General features: G+C 53.8%; 1 protein-coding gene across 1 annotated transcript in view; it reads right to left on the reverse strand.

Annotated features, from left to right (window-relative positions):
• The window catches only part of ABTB2 (ankyrin repeat and BTB domain containing 2), a 137,709-nt gene extending 112,692 nt beyond the window's left edge, over window positions 1-25,017 (reverse strand). The window contains exon 1 of the mRNA XM_036426664.2: window positions 23,618-25,017. Coding sequence (XP_036282557.1) covers window positions 23,618-24,506 — 889 coding nt within the window. The 5' untranslated portion in view covers window positions 24,507-25,017. The remainder of the gene's footprint in view (window positions 1-23,617) is intronic.
• Between the last annotated feature and the right edge of the window lie 445 nt (window positions 25,018-25,462).

Consider the following 25,462-nt stretch of genomic DNA (forward strand, 5'->3'; position numbering starts at 1 on the left):
AGCGGGCTTTGGTTTTGCTGTGGGCTTGCGGGGCGGCTTGGGGCAGGTTGCTTCCCCCTCTCCAAGCCTCTGTTGCCCCCGCTGCCCTCCTACTGGTGGGGTGATGATGAAATGAAACAACGTATGCCAAGTCCTCAGCACAGAGTCCCTGCCGAATAAACAGTTCCTAGGATGACTGCCACAGGCTCGTGCATGGCTCCAGGGTAGAAACCGCCCCTTCTGTGTCCTCCATGGTGCCTACAAGATGCCGGCCACGGTGCAGGCGTTCAAAAAAAACCCTTGTTGGCTAAACACTCCCACCCTCTGGATCTAGTTAGCTGCAGGCACTCCGAAAGGAACACTGAATAACACCCCTCCTTGTCTGGCTTCGTTCTGAAATAAACAGCAAATTGGCCACCGAGCCATCCAAGATCCTGAAAGCATGTGCTCTCCGATCGTGTCTGCAGCGGACTGGAAACAAGGATCTGTGCGATGAACTTGTCTGATGTTTGACAGCACGGCAGCTTGGAGCGAATGGTCTCCCTAAAACGTGAAGCCGGGTCAAGGTGCCATTGAGTTGGAGACAGACGGGAAGGAAAGAGAAGCGGCACTTCAATTCGTCTGGCATAATTTAAGGTATCGCATTTCTGTCTTAATGAGAGAAATGAGCCCAGTGCCCAGCTATGTAGGACCTACTAGTAAACGACTCTCCATATAAAGGAGTGCTTTTCGCCCAGAGAAGAAAGGTTACCTCAGAACAAATACACACTGAAACCAGTGACTATCATAAATAATAATTGCTTTCACAGCTGCAGACAGAAAGATACTTATGAGCTTCTTGTTCTCATTAATGGTTGGTTGAAACTCTCTTCAAATAAAGAAGTTACCCTGGCCCTGCCTAATGTGGCAGATGTGTTTCTCTCGAAGGCTGGCTTTTCCATTCTCCTTTTCCCTCTGGACCTCCCGGTCCACCCCCAGCCCCAGCATCTTGTCTGCATAGCAACCATCCTCTCCTCTTCTATCCGCAGCCCAGGGAGGGTTCTCAGACCATGAATGCTCCCTAGTCCTGCCTCCCAGCGTGGGTAGCAGCTGCTGGCCTCCTGCGACTCATTGATTCAATGGTGGGCACCTGACCTAAGGTAAACCAATCAGAGCCCAGGAGACTCGCCCCTGGGGACTTGTGTTTGAGCCCTCCCGGAAGCTGACCTGCTTCCTCTGCTATTAGGCTTGAGAGCTGGGGCTGCTGCAGGCAGTTTGTAATCACAAGAGAAAGGCTGCTGGAGAAGGTGGCCAACCCGGGTGCAGAACCCCGAGGGAGTAAACAAGAGAAAACAGGGTCCCAAAGACACCCCTAAGCCCTGAAGCCGACCTTCCCTTGGGACTTCTAAATAAGCCCCTTTGCTTTAGTCAACTTGAAATGTGCCTGCGACCTGAAAAGTGACTTGATACAGAACTTTTTCAAATATATATGCTTTTATTGATTTCAGAGAAAGGAAGGGAGAAGGAGTGAGACAGAAACGCCAATGATGAGGGAGAATCATTGATCGGCTGCCTCCTGCACGCTCCACTCTGGGGATCAAGCCTGCAACCTGGGCATGTGCCCTGGCCAGGAATCGAATGGCAACCCTAAGTTGGCGCTCAACCACTGAGCCACACCGGCTGGGCCAAAGGGTGATTTTTAAGGATGATAGAAGGTAAAGTTTGTGAAGTGTTTAGCAATATACCTGGTATAAAGCAGTGGTTAGCAAGCTGCGGCTCGAGAGCCACATGCGTGCGGCTCTTTGGCCCCTTGAGTTTTTAGCAAAGGCCACCTTAGGAGTACCCTAATTAAATTAATAACAATGTACCTACCTATCTAGTTTAAGATTAAAAAATTTGGCTCCCGTTGTATTGTTGATATTTGGCTCTATTGACGAATGAGTTTGCCGACCACTGGTATATAGTAAAGACCCAATTGTGTTAGCTATCACGGCTGTGAGATCAAACGAGAAAGGATGTGAAAGTCCCGTGTGAAAACCACAAAGCGCTGTGCCCATAGTAGAGAGTATCATGGTCACCAGCTCTCACTCCTAAACTGGCCATGATAACAATGCCCAAGTGTGTGGTCAAGACAATAAACTCAATGAAATTAATTCAACCAGTAAATTATACCTGACTAGGAAGAGAGAGATGGGGGGGAGTTGTCAATGGGTACAGATGCATAAACCCCATAACTGTCATTTAGTCAATGGTTTAGCACACTCCCCAAGAAATATATCGGGGCCGCTCACGCAAAACCCTACCCACAGCGACTTCTCCGAGGCCCCGGGGAGGCCTGGCTCGGTTCCCAAGCTCCGAACAGCCAGGCCCCTTCTGAACTTTTCCAGAGCTACATCTGCAAAAGTGCAAGTTCAGAGCCCTTCCTGACTTTCCAATTTCTTTTAACAACTTCACAGGCAGGACGAAAATGTGCTGCTTTATGAATGAGAAGCTTCAGTTGCTGGCCTTGGCAGCAGAGATTTCCAAGAAGCCCAGTCATGAGGAGGGCTGCCTCACCACGGACCCCTCCCCGTTTCCACTCACACGTCTCATAAAACGGGGGGCGCTGGGTTTCCATTGCGCTCACAGCCACGGCCAGGAAAAGCCAGGGAGGGACCCTCCAGTGAGAGGAAAGCATCCCCCGCCGTCGTTCTCCTCCCTCCCCCCGACTGGAGGGACATGGGTGCTTTTTCAGTTTGGAAGCTTTAGAAAACACACAGAGCAAGCCTCAGAAATGCTCCCCGCAAACACACAAAAGGGGTCACTTCAAATAACGCGAGTATGGCTTCATGTGGAAAAAATTAAGGCTTGAAAATCGGGTCCATAAAACGCAAGGAGTCTTGGAAAAACAGCCCCATTGCATCTCGCGGTCCTCACTTGGGGGAAAATAGATAGATTGTTCTCGGACTCTCTTTTCTAACTGCGGCCTGTGTACCAGCCGTGTGTGTTTTGGACCCTTTCCCATCCTACCATGATTTCCTGTCTAAGTCTGGGTCCCATGGAAACTGGAGAAATTTGGCGTGCCGGCCCCATGCGCAACGACTGGCCATGAGAGGGATGCCAAGCGGGTATCTTCGTCCATAACAAACACCTCTCTCTCTCTCTCTCTCCTGGCTCTGTGGCAGGATTACGCTCTTGCTCGTAAACTCTTACCAATAAAATCTTCAGTTTCCAAGTGGCTCTCCCACCAGCCCCTCTCACCCATCTCCCAGGGACAGGAAAGCCTGTACCAGACCCACGCAGTATTCAAAATTCCACGGCTCAGGGCAGTGGGCTTGTAAGATTGCTGGGCTGAAAATCAATGGTCTTGCCATTAGCAGCATCGATCAGACCGTCAAGCCTCAGAGGGAAGGTAGGGGAGGGTGGTGGGAAGGGGGAGAGATCAACCAAAGGACTTGTATGCAGGCATATAAGCCTAACCAATGGATACAGACACCAGGGGAGTGAGGGCATGGGTGGAGGTGAGGGCAAGAGTGGGGAGAGGGGAGAGAATTGGGAGAGCAATGGGGCTATAAGGACACATGTAATACCTTAATCAATAAAGAAAAAAAAATTTTAAGTTGAGTCAATACAAAATCTCATTTGCGGCGTGCACAGAGGTCATCCTTGGGAGTGTGTCCCAAGGTCACACTGATGGGCGTCTTGTGTTTTCTGTGTCTGGGGGCTAATTTCTGTTTACCTTTCAGATCTCAACCCAAAGGACACCACCCCCAGGCCTGTGATAACCCCAGGCTTGTGCCCCAACCCGGGTTAGGGGCCCTGGGCTTCCAAGGTGAGCCCATAAAAGGCTGCAGAATGCATGCGTTTTAAATTCTTGCTCCCCAGCTTCTCCCTGAAGGGCAGGGACTGGAACTGTTCACACTTGACCTCGAGTGGGTGTTCTGGCAATGGGTGCAGCATGGCCTGTGGGCAGACCTAGTCCTAGACCACAGCACAGTGCAGGGGACTGGCCTCCCGTTTCTCCACCGACACCACCAGGTGCAAGTTCTACCTTCTCGAACGCGAGAAAAACCATTCAGATTAAGGTCAAAGGGACACATCATTCAAGTATGCTTCCGCCCCCTTCCCCCTAAAACCTCCCATCCTCCAACTCAATACTCATAGCGCTCCCCCCTCAATCTAAGGCAGGGGTCGGCAAACTGTGGCTCGAGAGCCACATGTGGCTCTTTGGCCCCTTGAGTGTGGCTCTTCCACAAAATACCACGTGGAAACTTTGTGGACCATGCTCAGAAGTCGGTTTTTGGCTCTTAAAAGAAATTTCAATCATTGTACTGCTGATATTTGGCTCTGTGGACTAATGAGTTTGCCAACCACTGACCTAAGGGGTTCAATGAGAATTGTAGCATTTTAGGCAACCCCAGTGGAGGACTGGTTCTTGCTGTTGTTTTGCTTGTTTTTGTTTTTGGGAAGTGGAAGAGGTGGCTACTCCCCTGCTTCAGAAACCTGGCATTTGGGCAAATCCCCCAGTCCCCGCCCTCAGGGAGCAGGCCCAGCGCAGCCAGCTCTGCAGTGAGGCCTCTGTTGGTTTTGCTAATAGAGCAAACAGACCCTCTTTGAAAGAGAAGCAAGGGCAGCAGAACGCTGCTTTCCTGCCCATTTCCTCTGCCTTATTAAGCACGAAGAACTGGTTTCAGTAAGAAACCCTGAAAGCCGCAGATAGAACAATCGCAGAAGTGTGTGTGGTGGGTCCCAGGGCACAGAGGGCACGGGACACACAGGAACCCCAGTCAGCACCAGGGAAAAGGCCTGCGTCTCCCCAGGTGAGAAGCAGACAAAGGCTTCGAAGTCAAACACCACAATGATAAACAACAAACAGCTTTTTAACACGATCCCCATGCTAACTGTTCTCCAAATAGTTTACACGTGCGGTCTTGTTTCTCTTAACGCAGCAGCACGAGGACGGCAACGTTACATTTAAAAACAAAGAAACTGATGCTCAGACAGGTTTGATAATGTACCCACCCCTAGAAGTTTAAAAACGGGCAAAACTAAGGGATGACGGCAAAGGTCAGAATCGGGGAAGGGCCGTGAGGGCCTGTGCTGGGGTGGGAGCATGGTGGATCTTGACCTTGACCTCGGTAGGTTACACGAGTGTGCGCCTGGTAAAACGTCATCAAGCCGAATGACATTTAAGATCCTGCACTTCACACGCGGCGATTTAAAATCAGGAAGAACAAGTCATGCCTCCACCTCAAACCACAGAGTGAAGGGCCCCCAAATTGAAACCAGCTCTCCATCCCTTCAAAACCCGTGCTCTCGCTCTGGCTGGTTTAGCTCAGTGGATAGAGCATCGGCTTATAGACTGAAGGGTCCCAGGCTCGATTCTGGTCAAGGGCTCATGTCCGGGTTGCGGGTTCGGTCCCCAGTGGGGGGAGGGGAGGGCTGGAGGGTGTGCAGGAGGCAGCGACCAATGATTCTCTCTCATCACTGATGTTTCTATCTTTCTCTCCCTCTCTCCCTTCCTCTCTGAAATCAATAAAAATACATTAAAGCAAAACAAAAAACAAAAAACCCGGCCCTAACCGGTTTGGCTCAGTGGACAGAGGTGTCCGCCTGTGGACTGAAGGGTCCCAGGTTCGATTCTGGCCAAGGGCATGTACCTTGCTTGCAGGCACATCCCCAGTATGTGCAGGAGGCGGCTGATCGATGTCTCTCTCTCATCAATGTTTCTAACTCTCTATCCCTCTCCGTTCCTCTCTGTAAAAAAAAAAAAAAAAATCATTAAAATATATTTTAAAAATAAGTAAATAAATAAATAAATAGCCTGTGCTCTCACCTCCTCTCCTGTGTGAAATTCAGAGGAGAGCGGAGGTCCTGAGGATGGTTTGCACCCCGATGCCGGGGACCTGGAAACACACAGGTGGTGTCTCAAACGCCCCCCAGGCTTCCACTTGCCGCCAGGGGAGGGAACTGCAGGTAAAGCAAAGCCACAGGCCAAGGCCACGCTCACTGCTCGGGGGCGGCAGCGAAGGCAGAGCGGTCCTAAGCTCAGACCAAGGCAAACACCACCAGGTCCAACCCACACGGTTCCTTCCCTGGGAAAAGCCAGGCCCCTGGCGAGCACGGAGGTTCCTAACTCGGGTCTAATGAAAGTTTTGAGAGCTGGCACGGCGAGGGCACGAACAACCCCGTCTTTGTTCTTCTCCTTTTGACGCACAGGGGAGCGTGTGCCCAAGCCTGCACCAACCTAAGAACAAGGCACCTTCAACGTCCCTGCTGTCCCGAGGGCCCCGGGCAGAGGCCACTTGGCGGAGGCCCAAGAGCACAGACAGGATGCGCAAGGTGGCCTCTGGCATGATCCAGAGGGTTCCTTGGATGATAATAACAATAAACGGATCAATACACCTAATGCCGAAATTTAACTTCAGGTGCACGCGATCACGATGTGGCTTCACCTCCAGAGCAAAAGCGAGGGCCTCAACAGCCTCTGCCTCTTAACCACAGCCTCCTCTGCCCCCAGCTCATCCCTTCCCCTCTCCCCACACAACACTGCCAGTGTCGGGTTCCCCAGCCCCTCGCTGTCTCCTCCACACAGTGCTTGCTGTGCCTGTGAGATGTCCTTTGGGACATTTTTCAAATTTACCCTCATAAAAACGGTATCCTGTTGAATGCAATCTCCTGAGACTGACTTACCCCCTGCTTAAGGATATTGCTAGGGTTCATACAGCTCCTGGTTTTCCTCCCCTTCATCCTTTGCCAGCTGAGCCCGGGTACCTTGTGAGCAGCTCTGCTTACGTGCCGATTTCGCTTTTACACCACCTCCAGGCCGGTGTTGCTGTCACCCCCACGTTCCAGAACAAAAAACAAAACGAGCTGAACAGGCAGAGAGGCTTGCCCAGGATCACACTTTAAAAGGTCGGTGGAGCCAGGGTAAACCCAGACTGATCTTCTGGCTGTGATACTCGGTGTGCTCACCTCACATATGAGTGGGCTCCCTCATCATACCACCAGAAGGGGCTCCCAAGACTCCTCCCCCCTCCAAATAGTTATCACTTCATCATCACCATAATGGCCAACATTCCGGCCACTTCAATAACAGGTGCTGCTGTTTCAAGCATTTTAGAAGATGTGCCTCAAGATGTCTCAGCAATCTGGCAAGCCTGGAAATGACCGAGCTAAGCATTTCCTACCCGAGCTGGTTTGGCTCAGTGGATAGAGCTTTGGCCTGCGGACTGAAGGGTCCTGGGTTTGATTCAGGTCAAGGGCACATGCCTGGGTTGCGGGCTCAATCTCCAGTAGGGGCATGCAGGAGGCAGCCGATCAGTGATTCTCTCCCATCATTGATGTTTCTATCTCTCTCTCCCTCTCCTGTCTTCTCTGAAATCAATAAAAATAAAAATAAAAATTCCTGCATTTTAAGGAGGAGGAAGATATGTGTGGGCTCATGTAATAGGTATGTATGTATGCCTACACATGGCATGCACACGCACACAGAGTTCTGTGGAAGGGTGAGGGGCCATGCTGAACATGGCGGAAAGCACAGCATGCCTAGCCAACAAAGCAATTCTTTGGAAAGAAGTGTCCGAGTTGCCCATTAACCAGGAGCAATCTGTCAGTGCCAGGGAAGTCGCACAAAGGACACAGTTTTGTCCGGCTGGGAGGTCCCGCCGAGGGGCCCACGGTACACAAGTGACCACACACGGTGCAATATCCTGGCCCCTCGCTCTTCCTTCATCTCGGAAGCTGGTACCTCCGTCAGCAGACCCACCTGCAGAAGGAAGTAGGGACCTCACCATTTCCCCATGGCCTTGGCTGTCCCCCGACTTCAGCCCATCTCTGGTAGCCAGCTGTGATGAAAATTGTTGGATTCCCTACAAATGGCTCCAGGCTATTTGGCTTTCATTGCAAGGGGCAGATTTAGCACATTCTGGGTGTGGGCAAAAGAGTGGCAATTACATAACTGCCCGGACCTTTCACACCACAAACTAATCCTATAGAAACAATCCAGCTCTGATTACACCATTGGGCTGGGTGGGGCCGGGGACACAGCCCAGACCAGCAGGAGGGCAGCGGGCTGGTGGTTACCTTGTAAGGTACTAAAATGACAACGGCGTAGATTCACCCTTTTCACCCCCATCATCCCTGGAAAGGAAAACACGAAGGGAAGGAGGGGAAAGTCCATGTGAAGGCTCAAGGTATACAATCTAACTTAGACATTCACAGGAAAGGGCGAGATCCTCTGAGTCACTTCTTCTGATTGACACATAATACAACCTCAGGTAGAAAATGCAAATAACACATGAAGGATGTGAAGGACCAATACCATGGCCTGGACGCAAGGAAGATGAGTGTGGCACCCACATTTTCTATCTGGGGGTTGCTATATGCCAAGCCCTGAGCTAACTGCCTTCCCCACCTCTCCCCTACCCCCATCTTCTCATTTAATTTCACAACTACCATGCTAGGCAAGTTCTAGTATTATCCCCATTTTACAGATGGAAAAATTAAGGCACAGAAATGTTAAATAATTACCTGTACAGTCTAGGGAAGTGGAGACAGGGTGTGACATCAGGTTCTGCATATGAGCAAACATCTCTCAGACCCCGCTACCCACCTAAGAGGCCCCTCTTGGTGCTTCTCTTCTCAGGGGGCACTCCTTTGAAAGCCACCCTCTGCCAGGATCCCTCTGAGGGCTCTCTTGGGCTCATTTCTCAAAGTGAAGGATGTGACAGGACCACGGGGCATGGGAAGCACTAAAAACCTTAACCTCTTGGGTAAGATTCCAATTCCAAGGCGCCACCAATTAGGGCAGTGGCTCTGCTGGTGGCAGCCGTCCAAGTGGATGCGGACCGGCCAGCTCCAGGACAGACTCCTCAGAAAAGAGCTCGCCTCCGGTGGGGGCAGGAACCGGCAGCTCCTGCATGAACGTGAGCTCAGAGTGCTCCCAGTTCACGGAAACCAGCATCCTTTGGCTTATCAAGGGCCAATCAACAGCCAGGAGGCAAGAAGAACCTTGGAGGGGAACAAAGCAGGACTCAAGTCTAAGTCCTGCTCAGTAGCGGTGATAATAGCCACAGCACTCCCGGAAGCCCGATTCATCTTCCTAAAAACACCTGGTATCCTCTGGAGAATAATGTATGCATGGCTCCAGGGAAAGAATGCATAGAAAACTTTGTAACACATGTAAGCTCTTACTCTGTGGCCAGCACCCTGCAAAGTATTTCTGTACATACTTGGTAACTGTGCTTAATCCTCACCAAATCCCTCCGGGTGTTTCTAAATCTCCATGGCCCTGAAAACAACTCCAGAGAGGCCGTGACTTCCCCGAGGCTGTGCAGCTTGGAAACCATAAATCCTGAACCCGTGTTAAGGGTCCAGAGGTTAGAGCCACAAGAATCAACGGCCTTGTCTCCACCTCCATGAATCTTTTTGTTGCGGCAAACAGAGGCCTTTGAGTGAGCCTGGGGAATGGTTGAGACGTGGGGACCTGTGACAACCCAGAAGGCTGGCCCCGTGACCGCCCGCTGACCCCCTCTAACGCACGTGTCCCACAGAGCTGTCAGCGTGGATGGAGAATTCTGGGACTGTAGGCATCGTCCAGTGTGGGAGGCGCCGGCCTCACGTGATGAGCAAGCACTAGAAATGTGACTTGCCTGACGAAGGAAATGATTTTTTAACCTTACTGAGTTTTATGAAGTGAAAATGGAAAGAGCCTCACTCACATGGCTAGAGGCTGCAGGACTGGACACACACACACACACACACCCTCACACATGGCTGGTCAGGTCTCCTGGGCACCACACGGTGAAGGCTGCAGGAAAACCTGTACTTCCCAGCACAGGCCTTTAGTGTGAATGAATCAAATTATCAATTCTCCTCACCCCCAAGCAAGCATCATAGCTATGATTTTGGAACCTTGGCCGCTGGGAGAGAGAAATGGCCCATTCTAACGCAAATGGCCTCGCCTTGTTTGTGTTTTTTTGTTTGTTTGTTTGTTTTTCTTTTAAAAAGACGAAATTAAATGTGAAGAGAGCCCCCAGTTACTTGGAAACGGTTGACACTTGTTCTGGTGACAAACTCCCTGATGGCGTCAGGGCTGAATCTGGTGGAGGGGAGAAGCCAGGAGAGTAAACAAGAAGAGGCCTAGCACTCTCCGAGGTGTCATAAATCGACAGGAAATAGACTCAAGAAGCTAACAGCTTCCAAAGGCTCTTCCTCTGCAACTATTTTAAGCAGCCAGAACAGGCTCTCGGAGGTTATTTCATTCACACCCACAGGAGAGGAGCTTCCAGGATTATCTCTTAAACACGCAGGGGAAACAAATACCCACGCCTCCGCAGCCCGCAGGCCCGCCAACCTGGCCGCCCCACTGGGCGATGTTGCTATTTTAAGGCACCTAAATGGCCCGGGTGTTGGGAAGCCGTGAGGCTTCAGCTGCTCTCACCCATTCATTTCTCCGCTCAGGAAGTCGCTGCACACACTCCATCCCCACCCAGGCCACTCCGGAGGACAGGAGCAGGGGAGGACAGAGGCGGCGGCCGAGGGGCGAATGAGGACTCTCGGAGCCCAAGAGACCTCGGCTTGCATCCTGCTGTCATTTGCTAGAGATGTTCCCCAGTGGGCTTCTCTGAGCCTCAGTTTCTGCAACTAGAAAACGGGAGTGAAAGAGCCCACATGCGGCTCAGGGCACATGCCTGGGTGCTTTGTAAAGGCTCGTGGTAGGCATGCGCTGGCCCTCAGAGTCCAGAACTCAGATGTCTTGGTTTCTCTGGGTGCAGGTGAGGGGGTGGGGGAAGGGGACACAGCATGTGGAGATTAGGGAATCTGGAGTCAGGCTGCCTGGGTTCAATTACAGTCTCTACCTCTTATTGGCTGCGTGACCTTGAGCCTGTTCACCTCTCCATGAAGTTGGAGTTAACAGTACCCACCGTATTGACCAGTAGGATGAGTACATTATATAGTGCCACACTGCCAATCTAGATCTTTCTCTGCTCTTTCTATGCCAACCTAACAAATCAGGTTTCTCTTGTGTTTCTTCCGTGATCCCTCCAGGTGAGCGAGCCAGAGCAGCACAGCTGTGAAGGGGGAACAGTCACCCCCTCCCCCACCCTGTGGGGCAGAGATGAGCGCTCCTGAACAATGACTCTTTCACCATTAGAAACAGCGAATGTCTGAGCACCCTGAGCCCACACGCCCCCAAGAACTGGACCCATGTGGTCTAGGCCCCATTCCAGACCATTCATATCAGAATTTCTAGAGGTGAGGGCTTAGGACACACACTCACACACACAAAAACAACTTTTTTTTTTTTTTTTTAAACACTCTGTGTAGAGAGTTCATGTGAATCCAGGGTAAGAGTCACTGAAACAACTCTGGGAGACAGGAGCCAGGTCAACCCATTAAACCGAAGAAGAAAACATGGTTCCGAGACTAAGCAGCTGGCAGTGAGGCTATAGTAACCCTCCCATGGTCCACCCCTGAGCCAGCCTGTGCCACCATTCCCCTCCTGAGCAGCCAAAGCCAAACCAGCATCAAGCACTTGGATACTCCCAACGCCTTCCCGAGACCAGCCTCAGGGCCTCCCGGCCTTCTCCCAGCACCCACCAAGGCTCTCCTGGCTAAGTTTCTGACCTAGACTTGACCTCCAGGCATCTGAAGCCGCCTGAAAGAGGCGTCTCGCCTTTCCAGAACTGAAGGACAACACACGCACCAAGTCTCAAGGGTCCACAGAACAACTGGACCCAATTAAACAGACCCTGGGCTAATGACAGGAAACCACAGATTTGATGACCTCCATTAGAGGCTGCTGGCTAGAAAGCAATATTCTGAGTCTCTGAAGGCCATCAACCAAAGAATTAGAAGGCTGGAAATTAAATCTCTCCCGCCCCAGGCCCTCCCCAGCCCTGCCGGACCATGCCTGCCCGCGGGTGGGACCAAGGAGGGCAGTGCTTCCATCCATCATGATTAAGCACGTTCAAGGAGCCCTTTCCTCCTGCCGAGACCTGGAGGCCGACCTCCTTCTTGACAACGCTCTCTCTATTAACACACTGCGGACAGATCACGAGAATTCTCACTGCATATGACACAGAGCTTTACAACGGATCATACTTTAAAAAGATGTCAGCTTTTAAGAACATATCATAAAATAACTTCAAAATGCGATGGGCATTGAATCTTAAAGTGTGCCTTTAACACTTACTTAAAATGTTTTTTGTACTCATTCTATAGAAACTTACCTGGCCAGTGGGTAAAGTTAGCAATGAAACTACTGCGCCACAATGCGTGACGTTTGAGACAAGCGACCAACCTGGCACTCAGGCCTCTGGCTCAACCCTGTGTCTTCCCTACGTGGTTGTTCCCCTTTCGGTCAACCGCCATTCATTCTTCTAGTTGCTGAGACCACGGCCCTTGGTGTCATATGAGATCCTCTCTCATCCCTCCTGTGTCCAAGCGGTTGACTCCTGGTCCAAGCCCCTGTGCTCTCTCACCTGGGTGATTGCAAAGCTTCCTGAGCCATCACTTGCTGTCACTCAATGCTACAGTCCATGTCTGCCACACAGAGAGGGTGAGCTTGCTTCAGTGCAACTCAGATCAGGCCACCTCTGTGCTGAAGGCCTCCGGGGGCTCCCAGCAGAACTCAGGGTTAAAGCCAAGGAACCACGTGATGGTCAACGAGGCCCCACCTGGCGAGTCACCCCTCCATTCCCTCTGCAATCGCATCTCCTACTCCACTCCCTGCACCCCATGCTCTCCCACCAGCCATCCTGGTGTCCCTGAACCCACCAGGCCTGGCTGTTCCCTCTGCCCCCTCTTTCTCTCCGGCCGGGCTGGCCTCATTGTGAGTCCTCCTGCGTGCCTTGCGATTCCTCATTACCCTTCGGCCTCCCCCTCCTCTTTCACTCACTGTTTTATCACCGAGACCTGGACGAGTGCCGGTGCACAGCCAGTCCTCAGTACGGATCTGCTGCTTGGGCAAGCAGATGTACCCCAAACTAAACTCAGGGCCTCTCCCCTGTTCATCTCCAGAACTTCCCGCTGTCACCACCATCCGTCTCCTCTGAGATCCAGGTGGGGGGAGACATAGCAACCCTTCCTGGGATACTTCACAGGTGCCCACCGGACAGGCAGGGCCGCTGGGAGGTCCCTTCAGAGGCAGCGCCCCCATCCTGGGGGCCCTCGCACCTGCTACCGAGTTGGGTCCCAGCACAGCTCTGGCCTGCCCGCCCGGCCTGGGAGGACTATATCCAGAACAGCTGCGAGCAGCTTCCTTCCAAACGGGCCCCCCGTATAGCCTGACGTACTCAGCGGCCAAGATGCGTTTAAAGCGGCAGCACCAGGCCCCTGGTTTGCACAGAAACCACTGTTTGGGGCTGTCTGTTCTGTCTTCTCCAGGCCACTTTCTTTCTCTTTTCTTATTTTTTTAAAAATATATTTTTATTGATTTCTTACAGAGAGGAAGGGAGAGGGATAGTGTCAGAAACATAGATGGGTGAGAAACATTGATCAGCTGCCTCTTGCACACCTACTACCGGGGATGTGCCCGCAACCAAGGTACATGCCCTTGACCAGAATCGAACTTGCGACCCTTGAGTCCGCAGGCTGACGCTCCAGACCATATTCTCAATTCTCAACATGGGGACTCCCTGGGAAGGTGGGTGTGCCTTGGGAAAGAGGATGACGAGCCACCACCCCCGTTTACCAAGCCTGCCAGGGGGGCGTCTCCCAGCCCCGCTCTAACTTGGTGGCTGTGAAGTGACGAGGGCTCAGGGCCCATCCACCTCAAGCTCCACGTCTCAGGCTTCAGAGTCCCTGGCAGCCTGTCCCCGCACTCACTCGGCTTCCCTCCTCTTAGAAAAAGTGGCCCTGCCAACTGCAACAAGCAGCGTTTAAACACATCCCGCCGGGCTCCCCGACCCTGCCTTCCACAAGCCTCACAATGCCTGTCTCTGTCCCACACGGCAAAAAGAAGGGTGTAGCATGTTTAAATTTTTTTTTTTTTTTTTTTTTTTAGCTGTTCCCCTGCTATAAATACCCGAGTCTGGGTAGGCGGGTTTCAAACACCGGCGGGATGAAGTCACCTCGGAGCCAATCTCACCGCAGCGCAGGCCTGCAGGGCCTGGGCGCAGCTGTCAGTGCCCAAGCGTTCGGTCGGCCAAAAGTAGACAGAACTCATCCTTCTGACCAGGAGCGGGGAGAGGGGCACTCTGAGCACAATAATCATAGTTAATCCCGATAGAAAGAGGATGGCGTTTGGTCCTGCGACCCAGCCAGGTCTTCGGAGAACACAGCCAGCTCCATCTGGGGTGTTTCTTTCCCAAGGATGCTAATTACAGGGCTCGGCTTCGGGGAAATGATTTCACAGTGTCCATGTGGGGTCTCGGAACATTATCAGAGACAGAAGGGCCCTTGGAGAATCTGGTCCAGCCTCTTCACACCCCAGAGAGAGGAGCAGAGAGCCAAGGAGATGCTGTTATTCACTCTGGGTCGTGGAGGGGCCAAGCTCCGTCCAACCCAGAACTTTGGGATCCAAATTCTTCGCTCTCTGAACCGACTGTCCCGGACGCTTGGGCACACCCACTTAATGTGTGTGTGTGTGTGTGGGGGGGGGGGGGGGGTGAGCCTGGGCTCGTGTTTATGAACAACTCTCCTAATAGCAAATACTGATTTTCATATTTTAAAAGATAGAGGGTTATGTTATTATTATTATTATTATTTTAAGTTTTCCACAAAAGGTTGGCCTCAGTTTTAGGGATGATTTTCATGCACTGAAAGGCTCATTTAGGCTCTTCATGGTCCAATTTAAATTCCCCTACCGCTAACCTTGTATCTGTGGTATTTCCAAGTTCAGCTTTCTTGGTTAATTTTTCCATTGCGGGCCTGACCCCGCCCCTCAAGCTCGGCTCACTTTGAGAAATTATGAACCACAAACGACTACAGATGTATTTTTTGCAACATGTTCAAGATGTCCCTTTCTCAAGGGACAAGAAGGTGCCTTTGTAACAGCGGGGTCAGGAAAAGGACTAACACCCAGGTTATGAGCTAAGCCAGTGACGACCTCTCACTTTTTATTCCTGTTGGTGGGATTCTGCTGGACCCTAAGAAGTCCAACCCAGGTGGCATGTGCTACAAGGTGGGCCCGCAATTGGGAACAATCAGCATGACGGAGGTCCTTATTGTCAGTCCTCTGGGAACACCTTCGCCGAGAATTAGAAAGTGACTCATCCTCTCTGAGAACTGAGCTGCTCTTTTCCAAAACTCAAAAGCCGGAGCCTGAATGTATCAAGTGGGGCTTAAACACAGAGAAGGTCCCGAGGCCCTCGTGCTGCATCCTGCTTTCTGTCCCTTCCCACCTCCACGTTCCAGACTCCCGGCTTTGGCAAAAGTCCATCCAGTGGCCTCACGTAGTGAGTTTGTCAGCCCCGAGCTCCGTCCCGTGTGGGGGCTGCCCTGGCCTGAAATGCCGAGTCAGAAGCCAAAGTGGGCAGACGCAGCATCGCTGATCGAAGCCACCCTCGCTCTCCGTGCCCTCCCCACCCCAGTCTGCTCGGGAAGAGCCTTCTGTCATTGACTGGCGTTGCCAGGACAGCGGGCTGGGGCATTTTTGAGGTCAAGCTTTCAATCAACAGGAGGGGGTGATGGGAGGCCTGGGACTGCGGTTAAGATGAGCTGGGGAGCAGACGCACTAAATTTCTGAATTATAAAAATAAGTTTTGGAAAACTCTCTTCCTGCACTCTGGCAGGCCTCGCAACATCTGGATGGAAGATGTGGGAAAGTTTTCCTTTCGGACGGTCTTATCTGCCCTGCTCCTCTGCCTCGTGAGGCCTGGACCTTCCAGCCCAACAGGGTAACTTGCTGGTTTCCAAAACACACACGCCGGCTCCAGGTCTTTGCTCACACGGCGTCCCTCTTTCTGGAAGCCTCCCTGCCCTCTGCGCCACCTCCCTTCCCCGTCACAGCTCCGCCGGCCCCAATCCCACCGCTCACGTGCCACCTCCTCCCAGAAGCAGCCCTGACTCGCCTACCCACCCACTTGGGGTTCCTGCCTCCCTTCCCAGCTTCCCAGGCTCCGAAAGCTTCCAGGTCCCCATGGGCGGGACGGACATTCTATCTACCACACAGAGGGGCCTGGGAAGAGGAAACGAAATAGCCAGTGAAAAGCAGCCGAGATGGGCAGGGGCACATCGGCATGCAGGTTGTGGGCACTGCCCCGGGCACCTGAACACAGGGACCACCCACTTCCTCGTGAAGGACCCATGCATGTGCTTTGCTCCTGGACAGGCAGGATCCGAGCGGGTCCTCCTCCCAATGGTCTCCTCAGCCCCGCATGCCGCCAGTGCTCGGTCAGTGGTTGATGAATGTGGCCAGCGTGGCTCACGTGGGCCGTATTTCTTAAGCTTCTCCTCCCAGTTCAGCACGCCACTCCAAATATACCGCCAGAGTTGCAAAACCACGCGGGCCCTTTTTTAAAAACAAGCAAGGCAACCACAGAGCTTGTTTACATGACAGGCCGGCAAAACACAAGACACCTGCCGTCCTGGGGCTCCGGCCTCCGGCCTCGGCAGCTGCCACGGGGTCCGATATCCACCCCTGCTCCCTGCTCCCTGGGGCCTCGGGTTCACACTGTCGCTATCATCCTGGTGGGGAGGGCACGGGCTGGGGGAGGGGGGGAGGCGCCTGATCTCAGGGCCCACTGCAAGCTGCTGCTTCCTTATGGGGGCAACCGAGCCATAAAGGAGCAGGGTGCTTTTTTCCAGAGTCCGTAACTTCCTCCTATTCGTCACCAGGGGAAGCCTTGTGACGAGTCCTCGTCACCCTGGGATCGGGGTCACGATCCTTCCCTGCACCGGAGACTCCCTCTTTGACAAAAGCAAACACGACCAGTGCATACAACACAAGCTTACAAAAATAAAGCAATTATTCCAATTCGTATTTTGTGCGCCAGGCACAGTGCAAGGCCCTTATGGAGACTCGTTACATTCTCACAACCATCCTATGAGTTGGGTATTCTTTCTAGTCCTACTCTAGGGCAGTGCTTTTCAACTAGGGATGGTGTTGCCCCCCAGGACACGTGTGACATGTTTGATGGTCAAGACAGGCAGAAGAGGGGGACCCTACAAGGCACAGGACAGGCCCATGGCAGAAAGGATCCAGTCCCACATGTCTGCAGTGACCAGGCTGAGAAATCCCGTTACAGAGGGAGCAACTCCTGCACAGACGGTAGACCACCTGCCAGGGTCACACGGCTCAGGAATGAGGGAGCCAGAATGACACTCTTACTGTGAGCTCTGAGCTCTCAACTGGCAGCGGCGCTAACCTCCCCGGAGCACTTCGTATGCACCAAGCACAGCCGTCCTGACCCCTCATTTCTGGTGGAAAAATGGAGTGACGTGCACTTTGGGAGCTAACACAGACTTCAACACCGAAGCATTCCAGCGGGCCCTTCTCTCCCCGTACTGTTAGTACCGAGGTCTCACCAGTGGCCTGACCCTGGGGCGGACTCTGTAGTCCCCCTCGTAAAGGCTTTTTGGCCAACTCTAGAGCCAGAGCTCCCGAGACCAGGGCTGTGTCCCCTTTCCTGGAGCTGACTGGCCCCTCAGGGAGGAGATGACCACAGTGGAGTCTGCAGCCTCTCCATTCACTGAGCTTACTGACCACCAAGTGGCTGACACTTGCAAGGCCCTCCCTGGGCAGCAGAGCTCCCTGCCCCGTCCAGAGCAACCATAATGGCTCCTCAGAATCAATGCCACCTCCAGGGCATGCTCTGGGCCGGCCGGCAAGCAGCACTGAGACAGCAGCACAGCATCCTTCGGAGGAAGGCCCGTGTCTGGTCTTCACTGTGGTTGTGAAGATTCACTGGGCTACTGGACTTAAAGGGCCCGGACACAGCCAGCCATGGACAAGATCTATAATAAATCCTGCTATTGCTATGAGTTTGACCCTCAGCACCACTGGAAAAGGGTCAAATGCTGTTCTGCTCTTCACCACCTTTGTTTTCATGATTCTTCACACACACACACACACACACACACACACACACACACAACCAACACAGGCCTGGGGCTTGAGCAATGTGGGGCTTGGTTCTGGCCCGGCCATGACCGAGCTGTGAAGTCGGGGCTCCCAGAGACCCTTCTGGGAGAGGGCATTCCATTCACTGGATTTTTGTGGGGACCCGGCGGGAGCAGAGATGACAAACAGGCCGAGGTGTTGCACAAAGACCGGACCTGTTATTATGGCTGTAGAAGTGTGGCAACAGAAGCCAAAGCATCCACTCACTGTCCAAATAATGAGGCAGATGCTGATGGGGAGGTGGGATAAGCACCAACCCGGGGATTAGCAGCAAAGTGCCTCTGGCTTGCTTCAGACCCCGGGGTGCTGTGGCTGCATCCCGGCAAGTCTCAGCAGTGGAGTGCCTCGGTTCTATTCTCGGACTGGAGGCAGGTGGGGAGGAACACAGACACGCCTTCGATGAGCAATAGTCAGCAGCAGAATTGCCCTTTGGGGCAGCTATGCAGGAAGGAGGGATTGGGATTGCTATTCTTAGGGGAACTGACTGCTTCTGATTTTCAACTCAATCCTCCTGTGGATCTGCCATTGGCCTATTCGACTTCTATGAGACCCCCACTTTAGGCCTCTCACACCGAAGACACCCGCCTCACCATTTACACGTACTCATCACAGCTGGCCTGGGGTGCCCTGCTAGAAACTAGAATATCAAACGGCTGAATGATGTCTCTGTGGTTTGGGTACCCGCCTACCCCCCAACTCTATCTCTGTTTATTAAGAATGTGACATTCCCTGCCAGGGTGGAAAGCAGGGAAGGTTCTTCCAAGGGGTAGAGGGCTTTCAAATTCAATTTCTGGAATTAAACGTTCTGTATGGGATGCGCCATCGACTGCCTAACATTTATGGAGGATCCACTCTGCCCAACAGTGTGAGGCACAGGGAGGCACCATGCCCGTGAGCTGCGACTGAGGAGAGAGACAGACAGACACAGCAGGAAGTGGTTCCAGAACGCGCTCTGGGCGCCGTGGAGATGCCAGGAGAGGTGGCTCTTCCAGGCAGGGGTGGAGTCAGGGAACGCTCCCTGGAGGAAGCAGAACTCCACCTGTTCCTCTAACTGCGTAAGGCTGAGTTGCATTTCTCAGACATTCAAGGAAGCAGGGGAGGGGAGATAAGTTTTCATTTCCTAAGCTCTCACTTTTACCCTCCTTCCCCCCATCCTAGGCTTCAATAAAATATCCAAGATGGGAAGCTGCTCTCCTCCCTCAGACTACCCAGGTATGGAAACGGATTCAATAGCAACTAGCAGCTCCCTTCACCGTCTGTGCATGATCTCAGTGGCGATTCATCCCCTAATCTCCTCGCTAGCTGGGTCCTACAATGAGGGAGAGTTTTCATCCCTGCTAGGGATGCAGCCTTTTAGGTCCCAGCTGCAGCCATTTGTAGGATTTGCCTCAGCTGATAACTGAATAGTTGAGGAACGTTCTCGGTCACGATCTTTTGCCTGGAGGGACTGAGCCAGCAGTAGTTTTGATAGATCGCCTATTGCTAATAAAGCTGCAGAGAGGCCTTCCCTGGCTGGCATTAAATTAGCCCCAGTCACATCCTGTTTCCTTGGCCTTTTCTCTCTCTCTTTTTTTAAAGTAAAAAAGAGCGTATCTTTTTTACTGATAAAAGAGCGTATCCCTATTTGTTTATTTTTTTGTCTTCTCCACTAGTTTGTAAGTCTCACGAGAGGAGGACCTTTTCCCTCTCTTCACCAACTTAATGCACAGCACTTTTCACAGTGGAGGGCACAGGACCAGGGTTCGGTACATGTTTGTTGAGTGAACTGTTGTTATTCATCCAGCATTTACGACGTGCTATGATCTTTAAATCTCTGATCTCACCTAATCCTCATGATCTCACCTAATCCTCATGCAAACCTCCAGTTAAGGGCTGTCATTATCTCCCATTTTACAGGCAACAAAATTGAGGCTTAGAATGGTTAAGACATTTGCCCCAGGCCACTCATCTACATGGCAGAGATGAGCTTCGAACCCTCACTGTGATTCTAAGTTCTGCACTCTTTGTCACAATGACAGAGCACATTCTGGTTACTGTGTTGGAGTAAGACTGTTCTCACCAAAGTCCAATCATTGAACCTGGAGCCTCACGATTGAAGAGAACTTTCTCAAGTGCCTTGCAAACTCATAAAAGCTAAGTAAAAAAAAAAAAAGTCCAAGAAGGAACCCAAAAGTGAGGCCCAGCCGAAACCGGTTTGGCTCAGTGGATAGAGCGTCGGTCTGCGGACTGAAGGGTCACAGGTTCGATTCCGGTCAGGGGCATGTATTGAAATACATTGGTTGAGGGCACATCCCCGGTAGGGGGTGTGCAGGAGGCGGCTGGTCAATGTTTCTCTCTCATTGATGTTTCTAGCTCTCTATCCCTCTCTCCTCCTCTCTGTGAAAAATCAATAAAATATATTAAAAAAAGAGGCCCGGCATCCAACTCGCACAGAGGGATGAGAGGGTGAGAGGGAATGAGAGGGGTTTTCGTATCCGGCCAACGCCGCCTTTAGAAACACAACTCTATTCAAGTGGAGGCTCCACCTCCCGGAGGGAAGCCGCTAAGATATCATCACTTAATGACACCATCCTGGGAACACGGACATCGATACCAAGCGAGCAGGTGACATATAATTCCCTGCTGCACCATGAGATCATGTTTTATAAACACCACAGAACTTTTACGGCCCATCTCGGGCTGAGCAAAACCCTATTTGCCCGGCACTCTGAGTAATGGACAGGCATGGATGGACCTGGGCCCTTAAAGTCCCGGTTGGAACACAATAAAAGTTTAAGAGCCCCGTAGAGCTGAGCCAAAGGCATGTGCCCCTGCCCTAGAATTAGCAGGCACAATGGCAATAAAGACATAATTTCAAGGGAAGACCAGTAGGACTAGAAAAGGAACCAGCCCTCTCCCTCCTAAGTGGGAAATGTGTGCAGCCATTTCCCACTTAGTCTTCAGCTGTGGCGAAGGGAGGCTTGCCGGCCTTGGGCTTATGTTTGCATTAAAAAAAAAAGGTCTGGATCTCTCGGTGTCTCTCCTCGGCAGTTTATGCTTCCCCTCCGAAGTCAGCTTTCGGGCCCGCGTAATTCATTGCTCCGCTACCAAACATTCATTTCACTTGGTCTGCGGAGACTCAATAAATCAGCCTAGTTATCGTGGACAGAGGCCACCTCCAGGTTTTCATGTATAAAGAATGAGCATCCATGTTCCTAAGTGGAAGCGAATGGTCACTCGCCTGCAAGGGAGGGCAAAGAGGGACATGCTTGCTGGGGCTGTCCAGGGAGCTGTGCTGTCCGGACCAGCATCACTTAAGAAGGATTGCTTGGGCTGGGGGAGAGGGGTAGGGAGGAGGACAAATCGAGAAAATCCCAAGGAGTGGTGACACTAGGTAAGAAACGGCCCTTTTGTGGAAGACACCTGTGTTTCAGCCATTTCCGGTCACTCTGCATTTTCAGGGGACCCTAGCGAGGCAACTGCCCTTACGAGCCTCGATTTGTCCTGTGTCATTAGAAACGCTGAGAAGTTCCTGAGGCTGCAGGGCGCCGGCTGGCTGGTGAAGGGCATGTGTATGGTTTTGTTTGTTTGTTTGTTGGGCACCTATCAGTCCACCTTCGTTCTAGTTTGGTTTATGGCACATGTGTCAAACACAAGGCCCGAGGGCCAAATCCGTCCCGCCAGGCCTTGCAATGTGGCCCGCACCGCGCTGTCATCACTGCACTCCACTGCATTTCCATCACAATGACAGTTTATGACTGTTCAGTAAACCATTCGGCCCATGATTTAGGCTGGATTTTAGATTTTGGCCCCTTCTCTGATTGAGTTCGACACCCCTAGTTTATGGGGTTAGGGCCTCAGTCTTCTCTCGAGGAGTCTTTACCTCTTTGACTTTAAGCTCGGGCCTCCCCTCAGCCAGAATTCCAGAACTCTTCCCCTGGGCTATGACAACTGATGGAAACCCCCCTGCCCTCCACACTTCCTCCCCGGGAGGTGTTCCCTGTGCCACAAACCTGGAGGGCAAAGCCCAATTATCAGCTGTGATATCATCAACTGAGATTCCGGACTGACCTCAACTCTGACCTCAGAGGAGGAAAATGAAAAGGCGAGCGCTCTCCCACTGCAGGCGTCTCTGGCCGTGCCGGAATTAAAAGCAAAACCAGCGAAAGTCAAAGTCAAAGTCAGCCACACTAACACCTACAGACGGGCCTACAGGGAGGCCTAAGAAGCCGACGGCTCCTCTTGGAATTGGGGCTAATAAAAACAAAACTGTTTCCTTTTTTCCACTGGCTGAAAGCTTCATCTCTGGACCCTGCCTGGGTTCACGTTCTAGCTCTGTCCCTTAACATCTGTGCAATCTTGGGCAAATGACGTCACTGCTGGGTACCTTAGTTTCCCCATCTGTAGAATGGGGATACTACTACACCTAATAGGGTTGCTAGGATGACTCGAGGTAACGTATAAAGTGCTAAGAACAGAGATGGAAACGTTAAGTGCTAATTTTAAATTTTAGCTAGTATGGTCAGGTTAAACCAGGTTTAAATGTAACTTCTCTGTATGCCTTTCCCAGTACCCACCGGGCCTCTTCCACCGAATGCTCATTTGCCACCGAAAGCTGCCCCCACAAATGGCCTTCCAATCAGGTTGCTAGGATGACTAGCCATAGTACCATTCTAAATAATTTATGGTTTGCTGACTCCTGAAATAGGAGTCTGGTAGGCAGTTTGCTGTGGAGCGTGTCACACCCTAACCTTGCTAGGGAGAAGGTCAAGTGCTTCCCTTCCATCCTTTGCAGGAAGCCATGTCATCATCCTTCAGAGACGTTCAACTACCCAACGGTCTCTTTCCCCGTCTTGACACCAAGCAGTGGCCCATCCCCCATCGCGTGGTGTACTGGGTCATCCGGGTTAATGTTTCCTTCAGAAAAACCCTTACGAGGGTGCGTTTAGTACAACACAGGGCTCCCATCCATTGCTCACGTGGGTGGTGACAGCTTGGAAAGTCAGGCCCTGCGAGCCAGTGGATGGCTCCCTTCCTGGGAAGAGGAGCCGGGAATCCCCGAATTCTATCACCCTGGGCGCACACAGGGTTAAGAACCCAGCGCTGCGCCGGGCATCCTTCAACCCAGCAAAGCCCAGGAAGGCAGCACCGGTCCGGGACTTTCTGCTCCTTTCCTCCCACCCCACTTATCCAAGGCTCAGGTCTTAGAAGAGTTGGGACCCTCTGGCTGCGACGGAATAGGCTGGAGAGACCCAGTGGGCAGAACCAGCTGTGGGGAAAGACGCCGCCTATAGGTCCCCTCCAGCGAGGCCAAGAGCGCAGGGCAGTAAGCGTCCCTTCCAGGGGGGTTCAGAAATGGCTTGGTCCGGACGCTCAACTCGCGCACGGCTCCCAGAAAGTGACAGGGACACGCGTGGCACCGGGTGGCGATCAACCCTCCCAAAGCCTCTCGCCAGAAGCACCACCACTCGGGCAAGAGCCCTTGAATGAACTCACTGTCCATGTCCAGATCAAAAAACGCTTCCTCTGGGGGGAAGGGGGCTCGGCACGCCCCCCAGCTTCCTCCTAAAACATTCCCCCCCGGGTCTCTCCCACCCCCCTTGCCCCCGGCGGGGGGCCCGGCGCACTCACCGTTGGCGTTCTTGCCGCAGATGAGGTGCTCGTAGGGCTGCAGGACGCCCCAGAGCTCCGCGTCGTTGTTGATGACCATCTCCAGGGCCTCGGCGGACACCTCCCCGCCGCCGCCGCCGGCCCCTCCCCCGTCGGGGCTCTGGCTGGCCTGCACGCGGGCCCGGATCTCCTCCACCAGGTTCTCCATGCACGCCGTCAGCGAGATGGCCGCGTACTCGTGGATGCGCACCGAGATGCGCGTGTCCACCATCCAGCGGAAGAAGCGGCCCACGGAGAAGGTGAGGCCGCAGCGCGCCGACTTGCCGCGGCGCAGCCCGTCGCCCGCGCTCATGCTGTACAGGGACAGCGCCTGCACGGCGGCCAGCGCGCAGCTCTCCGCCAGCGCCCAGCTGTGCACCAGGCGCACGGCGCTCTGCACCTCGAAGCGGGTGCACTTGGCGTGCAGCACGCTCAGCCGCTGCGCCTCGCGGGCCACGCGGATGAGCGCCCGGCGCAGGAGCCCCGCCAGGCGCCGCACCGCCTCGGCCGACAAGAGGGCCGGCCGCCGGCCTTTGCGCAGCACCCGGGCCACGTCCGCCTCGGTCCAGGGGAACTCCTCCAGCTCGGGGAGGCGCGGGCAGCGCGAGAAGAGGTCGGCCACCTCGGGGTCCTCGGGCAGCACCGTGTTCACCGTGTCCCAGCTGTTGTGGCGGCTGTTCATGGAGCCCGAGTAGCACCACCAGGCCGCCGCCCCGCGGGGCTGCGGCGGCGCCGAGGAAGAGTTGAGCGCCTGCGAGTTGGACTTGGAGGACGAGAGGCTGAGGGAGCGGCACGAGTCCCCGGCCCCATAGCCGGAGTCCAAGGTCAAGTCCTCCAGCGTCTTCAGAGTGGAGCTGTACGTCCCGGCCATGGGGAGTTTGCCCGGGGGGGCGGCGGCGGCGGCGGCCTCGCCGGCCGGGGGAGCGGAGTGCGGGGGAAGGGGAGCGCTCACGACTCCATGCTCCCGTCTCCAAGGGGCAGAAACAAGCTCTCTTCTAGACCCTCCGGGGCGCCCTCCTGGTCGACGCCGCCGCGGGACTCGGCGGCCGCATCGCCCGCCCGCCGCCCGCCCGGCGGCCGCGGGGAGGTGGGCGAGGTTCGCCCGGGCCGAGGCCGGGGCCCCGCGCGCGCCCGGCGTCGGGACTCAACGCTGTCACAGGAACGGCGCCCTCCGCGGCTCCTCAGCACTCGCCCTCGTTCGCCTCAACTTCCCGCAAGCGGAGCGTCTGTCCCCTCAGACAACGAACCCCGAGAGAACAGGGCGGCGGCAGAAGCAGGGGGAGGCGGCGGCGGCAGAAGCAGGAGGAGGCGGCGGCTCTCCGCGCGGCGCGAGCCCGGGACCGGGCAGCTGGGAAGCGCCGGGCAAACTTCTGCGGGGCGAGCGCCGCCTCACAGCTGGGTACCTCGCAGCCTCCTGGCCGGCATGCAAATGACTCGGGGCGGCCCGCCAATCACCGGCCGCTACGGGCAGGGGCTGAGCCAATGATCTCTGAGAGGGGCGGTCGCTATGTAGATTTCACTCCACGGCGAGAGAAAACCCGCGGAGGCGGAGGCGGGGCGGGAGGCCGGGAGGCGGGTGCAGCGGCCGGGATGGAGGTGGAGGAGGGGGAGTGGGGGGAGTGGAGAGAGAGAGAAAGAGCGAGAGGGCGTGCGGGAGGTGGGGTGAGGGAAGGAGTCCCCGCGTCAGTCTCGGGCGCAGACGATTTAAGGAAACATTGAAAAGAAAAGCCACTGTGCGCTGTCCGCCTGCCTGCCGCCCAGGTGTTCGCAGCTCTTTTTTCCCCCCAAGTCCTCGGCCGCCGAACCCCGGCGCCAGCGTTTGGAAGT

The sequence above is a fragment of the Pipistrellus kuhlii genome, unplaced genomic scaffold (genome assembly GCF_014108245.1).
Source record: "Pipistrellus kuhlii isolate mPipKuh1 unplaced genomic scaffold, mPipKuh1.p scaffold_m20_p_9, whole genome shotgun sequence".
NCBI lineage: Eukaryota > Metazoa > Chordata > Mammalia > Chiroptera > Vespertilionidae > Pipistrellus > Pipistrellus kuhlii.